An 8,427-nucleotide genomic window follows, 5' to 3' on the forward strand; every position below is an offset into this window, starting at 1 on the left:
ACTGGGCTCCAGGATCCCTTATGAGAGGCTCCCCCTGCTCCAGGAAGGATCTGAGCAGCAACCTGAGGGGTTCCCAGCTCTGCTTCCAGCTCCTCCAATCAGAGACCAGGCAGCTCAATGTGAGGCTGGGGCTTCAGGAAGGTCAAGTCCCCTAGCAAGCTGGAGTAGTACCACCAGTGGTGGCTGTGTTCCTGCCAACCACATGGGAGATCTGCTTTCAAGTCCCAGCTGAGGTCTTCTTGCAGTGGAAAGGGGTCATTGTGTTCCCCCCCTTTCTCCCCCTCCAGGTACCAAGACCCTATATTTCCTTGTCATTTGACATTTTGCATTTTGTGCCTTTTTATATTTCACCAACCTGTATTGTTTGTTCTGCTGTTAGTGTTTTATATTTTGTTAACCCTGTTTTTTGTCAATGATTGTAAATGTCTAACCTTTGTTGGATCCTGCCCCCTTGGGACATTGTAGTGTCCACTATACCCTCCGATTTATGCCTGTTATGTTCCCAGTATTAAAAGGTATATGGTTAAGTCCCCATTGGTGGTCTGGCTCTGCTCTATAGGGGGAGGAGGGTCCCTACACCTCCCACAGTGCTTGTGCACCTGCTTTGATCCCTTCAATTGGAGAGGGGGTACCTCTTGGAGTACCGCCCAGGTTACAAATCATAAAGAAGTAGAGCTAGAAGGGACCTCCAGAGGTCATCTAGTCCAACCCCACCTTTGGCAGGGTCAGCCATACCCAAACCAGCCTATACAAATCTATGGTCTAACCTATTGGCAATCTTTATTTCAGCAAGTCTCATTATGTTATTATTTTTTTCAAGCCCATCTCATGATATTTGAATGTTTGGACTTGGTGATGATGCTTCCGAGTTCCTGCTGTCACCACCAAAAGTATCACTGACTGATTTAGGAACAAAGTTTCCCTCCCCTCCATGATTTTGGCCCTATCGCAGAACTATCCACATTTCAGTGGTCTTTAGATCTATCCAGAATTTACTGGTGTGTTTTGTTATGGGTTTGACTCTCTAGAGAAATTAGGAATCCTGACTCTGTGGCTATGTTCTTTCCTCTGGAGAGATAAATGTGCAGGACTTGATTCCTATTTCACACCAGCTGAGCATCCCATTAGCTCCATTAAAATCAGTGGTGTCACAGCTGCATTACATCAGTATAAGTAAGATCAAAATCAGGCAGATGGTGCATGGGGACTTTTTAGTACATGTTTTTAGAAGCTTTGTTTGCAACAGAAAGAACTATGTTAAACAATGGCAAATTGTAACAATAGAGGGGAAGTAGAATGTTTAATTTTAAAACTATACTCGCTTGACTGCAGCATAATGCTAATTTGAGATTTTATATTTTTACTATTTGAATTATTTTCACCGAAAGTCTGTAGTTACTTTGCCGCCTTATAGCTTTTTGGTTGGATTGGGTTCCCTCCAGTAAAGGCAAATAAGAAGTAATAATAGACTATTAAATATCTATAGCATAAGGATTCTCTGATGGACCAGGTTCTTCTCTCTAGCTGGTAACAGATTAGTACTTAGATCACCTGAAATTTTGAAAACATGATACCAGATTCTCACTGATCGTTCCCATTATGCTGTCATACGTAGCTCTGCAAAGTGGATACTAAGCAGTGATAAGATCGGAAGGGTATCATTTATATACTATTTGAAAATATATTACACAAGCATGTCATTAAAGCCACAAAGTACAAGGTGATTAAAAAAAATTGGAGTGGGTTCACTACTGTATGTATGTAATAATTTGCAATATATTTTTTCACCCTCTTATTTGCATATAAAACAAGAAAATTCACATGTGCAAAGCATGCACTGCCAAATTCAAATGGGTGTGAATTCTACCATTTGGTACATGCACTTTTCAAGTTTATATGAGTCTTAATGCATACATTTACTCATACAAAAAACAGGAGGTTGCAATACAGCTTTCTTTTAAAACTGTGGGTCTTTCTGTCTGGGCAATAAAATGCCTTCAGTGGAAATGACAGTGTATCTGAGACTGAGATAATAAGATTAAATCAATCCCTCTCAATCTGTTGCCAAACTAGCAAGGCAGTTGTTTTGTGGTTAAAATAAATACTGTGTTTTATAGCTAAGTCTTCTTTCCATTGCAGACATAGTCATGTCTGAGATTTAATTAACTTCATGTGGCACTGTAGAAATGGATGGCAAATCAATAATGAATGCCATTATAGTCACTTTGTGCTGCTGTAATTCTCTGTGTTTCACTGCACTAATTAGGTCTGATTTCTGTGAGAGCCACTTCAATAGCACGGAGGTGAATTATTGTTGAGCTCATAACTGTCACTAGGGATATGAGGTAATCTCTGTAGAGACTCTAATCTCAGGTGCCAGTGGTTTAAGGGAAAGTGAGGGGGAGGAGGAGGGTGTCACATATTTTATTGGTGTGATTATATTGTGTTTCACAGGTGCAGTGATTGAAAGTATTAAGCTTCTGCTGATGTAGCTACAGAAATCCACAACTAGCTTGCTTTTGGGCTTGATCTTTAACCATTTCATCTCTCTTTTCTACCAGTGAGTAATGGGAGTGAGCAAGAGCTTTTACTTTGGTGAACATCCTTGGGTCTTTGCTATCAGTCAGGAAAGAAATGCTTTCTGAAAGCAACTCTTGATGGACTGTTGGAATCTCTTGGATTAATTCATTAAATTATCCTAAGAGAAGCAGCTACTTAAATAGAAGGGTTCGGAAGTGAGGTGCTGAGAATTTTACAGTACAGTAAGCTAGAGCACTGTTAACTGGAGAGATAAGGTAAGGCAGTAACACTGATGGGATTTACTACTGGGAAACCCAGAAGAAGTTCCTGTGTATTTTATAATGACTGTTCAGATGGCTGCCTTATTCTGTTTTACATTTTTGTAAAGGGTGGAGTAGAGGCTACCCTGCATCATTTATATGAAGTGTCTGCCCATTTATAAGGCTTCCTAATAAGTGGGGACAATGTACAGTGGAAACTGGGCAGAACAGAACCCCAAGAGTTACAAAATGCAACCACAAATTTTGAGAAAAGTATATGACCTCTTTCCTATGTGTTCATTTGAACAATCGCACCCAATCATCAGTGTTTCCCGTATAAATAGTTGCTAGTATAAACAACTGTTCCTAGTTACCACAGAGCATCTCCTGCTTGACATGGAAAATATCCTTCCTATGTCAAACTGGCCAGGAGAATAATCTCCATCTTCACTGCATTTGAAATGATGCAGCATGACTGGTGAAAGGGAGGTACTGTAGATTAGAGATAAGTACATGTAAAAGAATGCTAACTTTTCTTAGCATGCTTTTCCCCCCCCCCACCCCCTGACTGTTTGTCCTCTTTAGACTGCAGAGCTTGTCAACCTGCAAACTCTAATGCCTATAACAGTAGCTGCTATGCCTCACCTAGTGCCCTTGACAGATCTGTATTAATCCTTTGGAGAGAGCACTGACATGGTACAATAGGCAGCCTGAACTACAGGCAAGTAACACTGTATGACTTTGAGCATGTGATGCCTTTCATCTGCCGCTCAGTATCCTGATAATGACTAAATGACATGATAGCTCTTGATCTTCAGTACTTTTTTCTTTTAAAAACTAGAACTTCAAGTATCAAAGCCAATAAAACAGGGTTGCCAATGGTCCATACATTTATAGACACTCCATTTAAAAAAACAAAAAAAAAACAAAACTAGAAACTCTAATCCATAAAATCCATTTAAAAAAATACCACAAAAAACCCCTAAGCAACCAAAGCCTGATTGAAGCTCCATCATCAGAAAGAAGCTCAAGGCACTATTGAAGGAGAGATGTAGTGGGGCAGTGCCATCTGGTATCTAACTAGGATTGTAAAACCCTGCACAGTGCTCTTGCCAGGGCTTTGTGGCTCATGGGAGTGTCTCTAGTTTCCTTCCTACCTCCCACCTCAGCCAGGTATGACTGCTGTAGCCCTGCTGGTAACACTGCTCACCTTGCAGATAGGCAGGCAATAGTCCTTAGGGGTTTGTGCCAGGACAGGGGAGCAGGGCTGGCAGGGGTAACAGGTGCAGTCAAGGAGTGGCAGGTGTTGGAGAAAGATGCTTTTGGGGGTTGGGCACTATGGTGTAAAATGATTATTGCAATCAGGTCTGGTTGCCAACCCAAGAATTTTTTTGACTGACACTTTGCTATAGTTGGTGTCAAAACCCTAAATTTGAATCCAGCTTTAGTCCAGGGTCTGAAGAAGGGTTACATTTACATTATGTAAAATGTATGTCAGTAAAATAAATGTAAAAAACTTGCAGATTGTCAGTAAAAAAAAAAAAAATTCTTGATTTGGCAATGCCACAATAAACATTTTCTCTGCACCATATTGTAAATTGATACATTAAAATATTCCTAATTTATGTCACTGAATTCAGCTGTTTTGCAACACCATTTAAAGGCTGTTGTTGAAATGGCTTTATGGGCTGCTCATGGCCTGTTCATAGGTGACTGGCACTTTAATTTTACAGGACCATATATTCTCCTTTATATTCTGGATGTACGTGCATTACTGCTTGTAATGTCTTTGTTTTTGTATCTGAAGTAAGACAGCAATAGAGGTCTCCAGTCAAGTCAACTGGAGTGACTGGTTTTCTATTAACAGGCTTCAAGCTTAATTCATAAATTGTTATCTTGATTCTGGAGCTAATTTTGTAGTTCACTGCAGAAGAATCATTACATGCCAGTCCAATCCATGGAATAATCCATTCAAAATATTCTAAGAGCGTCGGAGGATTACATGGATAGACAAAGTCAACAATGCACCAACCCCACCCCCCCAAAAACCCTCCAAAAACCCCACCATGCTGTCAAAGTTATTACAACTGTTTTGTTCCTTGCATTGCAGCTGCAGAAACTGAAACGATCACTTTCTTTCAAGACCAAAAGTTTACGAAGCAAGAGTGCAGACAACTTCTTTCAGAGGACTAACAGTGATGTGAAGTTGCAAGTGGATTTGCCGCCTGAGGTGAGCACCAGCACTGGCCAGCTCCCCAGCTCAGAGAACCAGACCTCCAGCCCTACCAAAGTCAAACAGCAGGCAGAAAACAACAAGGCTCACGTTTTTCAGGAGCACATCTTCAAAAAACCCACATTTTGTGATGTATGCAACCACATGATTGTTGGTAAGTGCTATTTGAGTTGTGTGTGTGTTCATTAGAACATGCTGCATACCCTTTCAGGGCCTGTGACTGCAAAACTGTTCTTGAGGGCCCTCAAGGACTGACCCAATCGGACAGTCTGTTGAAATGGTAACAGTTTTCTAGTTCTCATCCAACTTTAGGGTGTGTGCGTGAAAAAGGTAACAGTTTAGCTCACAGATGAATCCCCAGGACACAAGTAGGTGTCACAGGTTGACATAAGGGTATTACCAATCAGAAGCTAGGTTTTTAGCCATAGCACCAAATACTGCTGTTGATCATATAAAGTCCTGTTGATTGTACTGCTAGTAAAATTAGCTGCTCCATGTTTTTTCACTGCTCTTTAATGTGCTACTCCTCTGGTTGCAACCTACTCCTGACTGTAGTGTGAAATTAAACTGTGACCTGACTGCTTCCCAAAGGCTGCCTATACAACACCAACTCTATAACTGGGGTGAATAAGAAGAGGTAATGAAATGAGATGCAAATAGAGATGTTTCCCAGATGCTGCACCTTCTGCATGTCATAGAGGAAATCCCCATGACAGCTGCAAACAGGCCCGTGGAAAGCTGTTTGAGGGTGTTGGCCTGCTCGTTCATAGGTTAAATGGTTGGTTTTCTGTACAGAGGGCTTGATTTACAATTATATAAATCAGGAGTAATACCACTGAAATGAATGGGGTTATACCAGTGCAAGAGTAAGTGGGAAAATATCTTGGTTCTACATGAGAAGAATACAAGCAATAAAAGTCTTTGTCTCAGCAGTCAGGTGAAAACCTGCAGCAGTACAGGTCCTTCAAGTTGGTAGCAGGCTTCAGAATGCCCAGTATGATGTGCAAAAAAGTTATGACTGCATGGAGTTTGCACATTGAACTGTTAGAAAAAAAATTGAATGCATGCTGACCTGGGGCAAAGTTGCAGCTCCGGGGAATGCAAGGATGCAGGTGGGGCTCTGCACTACATGAGGACTTAGCCACAGGGTATAGTGAAGTTCCTGGGTTCTCTTCTCTTGAAAAATTTGTATGCTGCTTTCAGTATGTTTGCAGCATTGATGGACATCCTGCTTCTGCTGTTTTTGCAGTTCCTTTGGGGGCTTCTGCTTCTGTTGAACTTTTATGTTTAGAATAGTTTCATTTACACAATTTAAAAGGCTTAATTCTAAACTATAAATTTCAGTGCATAATAGACTAATGTTCTAGATAAAACTAAAATAGACTAGAACAAGGGCTGGCAACATTTTCCAGGAGTGAGGCTGGAATGAGCCAGCTCAGGTTAGAGGATGACAGGCATTAGGACTCAGCTGCCATCACTGTTTCTCCAAAATGGTTAGCTGCAGCATGGTGCAGCAAAAGACCCCTTTCACCAGAGCCCGCAATGCCTGATTGTGCCACAGTCCAGACAGCACTCCCCTTCCACCAAAATCCCAGGCAACTGATTGCAGTGTGATACAGTGTTACATGGCCCAAGGGGAGTCCTGCACTGCTGAATGATACCAAAGCCAGATCCAAAGCTTCTGCAGGCTGGATCTGTCCCACGGGCTGTATAATATCAGGCCCTCAGCTGTATTTAATGATATTCCTATACTAAAACAAAGCTTTTAAAAGTACTTAAACTACTAACTTGTTATGGGGAGCAAGCAGGAGGAACTGTGCCTCCTGATTGCAAGTAAGAATCCAGACTTAGTAGGGCTCACAGAAACCTGGTGGGACCTTACCCACGACTGGGCGGTGGGCATTCAGGGATGCACCCTATATAAAAGGGACAGGACAGAGAGGAAAGGCAGGGGGGTCGCACTTTATGTCAAAGAGCAACTTGCATCATCAAGGATTAGCTTTGGAGTAGAGGAGGGCTGGGCGGAGACACTGTGGGTCAAACTACAAGGGGGGCATGGCAAAAGGGACCTTATGGTGGGTGTCTACTACAGATCACCCAACCAGGGGGAAGAGCTGGACCGGGATTTCTCCGGTCAGCTTATGGAGGCGGTTAGGTCAACAGATATCATTGTCATGGGTGACCTAAACTACCCAGACATTTGCTGGAAGAAGCAGACAGCCAGGTCTGACCATTTGCGTAGGTTCCTGGCTGTATTACAAGACCTTCACCTTATCCAGGAGGTGCACAGCCCCAGTAGGGGTAATGCCTTGCTGGACCTGGTCTTGGCCACTGCGGATGACCTGGTGAGGAGACTGCAGGTCCTTGACCACCTGGGCAGTAGCAATCATCACCTGCTGGAATTCAGTATCCAGCGCAGGGTGTCAAGGGCTTATAGCAAGACTAAAGCCCTTGACTTCAGAAGCGTCAGCTTCAATGACCTTCAGAGATTAGTGGGGGAGGCACTGAGGTCCCAGAAGGTAGAGGAGATGGGAGTCCATGAGGGATGGTCATACCTTAAGGGGGCGATCCTCCAGGCCCAAAGGGTAACAGTCCCTGAGAGAAGCAAGGGGGGTAAGAGTGCTCAGAAACCCCCTTGGCTCAGCAAGGGAATTCAGAAATGCCTCAGGACTAAAAGGGTGACATACAACCAGTGGAAGGAAGGGGTTCTCACCAAGGAGGAGTACTCCTCAGCCTGTGAGTGTAGGAGGACTGTTAGGAAGGCCAAGGCAAAGATGGAACCAAGCTAGTATCCAGGATTAAGGACAACAAAAAGTCCTTTTTCAAGTACATTGGGAGCAAGAAGAGGGCAACAGGCAATGTAGGGCCCCTGCAAGATGCAAACGGTAATCTTGTGGCTACGCCAGATGAGGGAGATGATATTTTTAACAGTTTCTTTGCCTCTGTTTTCTTGAACATGGACCGGGACATCCCACCTACCAGTGGTTGGGACAATCTTGGGGATAGTTCTGACAACCTTGGGTCAGTGCAGATGTAGTTAGAAATCTTCTGGAAAGGCTAGACATTTTTAAATCCGCAGGTCCAGATGCCGTCCACCCAAGCAAGTTAAGGGAGCTGGCAGGGGTCATCGTGGAACCCTTGGCCTGGCTGTATGAGCATTTGTGGTCTTCTGGCCAGGTGCCAGGGGATTGGAAACTAGCTAACATGACTAGCTAACATGGTCCCCACTTTTAAGAAAGGGAGGAAGGGGGACCCAAGTAACGATAGGCCCATAAGCCTCACCTCGGTCCTTGGGAAGATCTTGGAGAGAATCATCAAGGAGCACATCTATGGGGAGCCAGCAGGGGAGATCGTGCTCAGGGGCAGTCAGCATGGGTTCATCAAAGGCAGGTCCTGCCTGACCAACCTGATTGC

General features: G+C 43.4%; 1 protein-coding gene across 2 annotated transcripts in view; it reads left to right on the top strand.

Annotated features, from left to right (window-relative positions):
• STAC (SH3 and cysteine rich domain) overlaps window positions 1-8,427 on the top strand; it is a 132,096-nt gene that overhangs the window by 31,373 nt on the left and 92,296 nt on the right. For both annotated transcript variants that reach the window (XM_019508981.1, XM_019508982.1), the window contains exon 2: window positions 4,891-5,167. In XM_019508981.1, the coding sequence (XP_019364526.1) occupies window positions 4,891-5,167 (277 nt within the window). The remainder of the gene's footprint in view (window positions 1-4,890; window positions 5,168-8,427) is intronic.

The sequence above is a fragment of the Gavialis gangeticus genome, unplaced genomic scaffold (genome assembly GCF_001723915.1).
Source record: "Gavialis gangeticus isolate Ggan-Ray unplaced genomic scaffold, GavGan_comp1, whole genome shotgun sequence".
Taxonomy (NCBI): domain Eukaryota; kingdom Metazoa; phylum Chordata; order Crocodylia; family Gavialidae; genus Gavialis; species Gavialis gangeticus.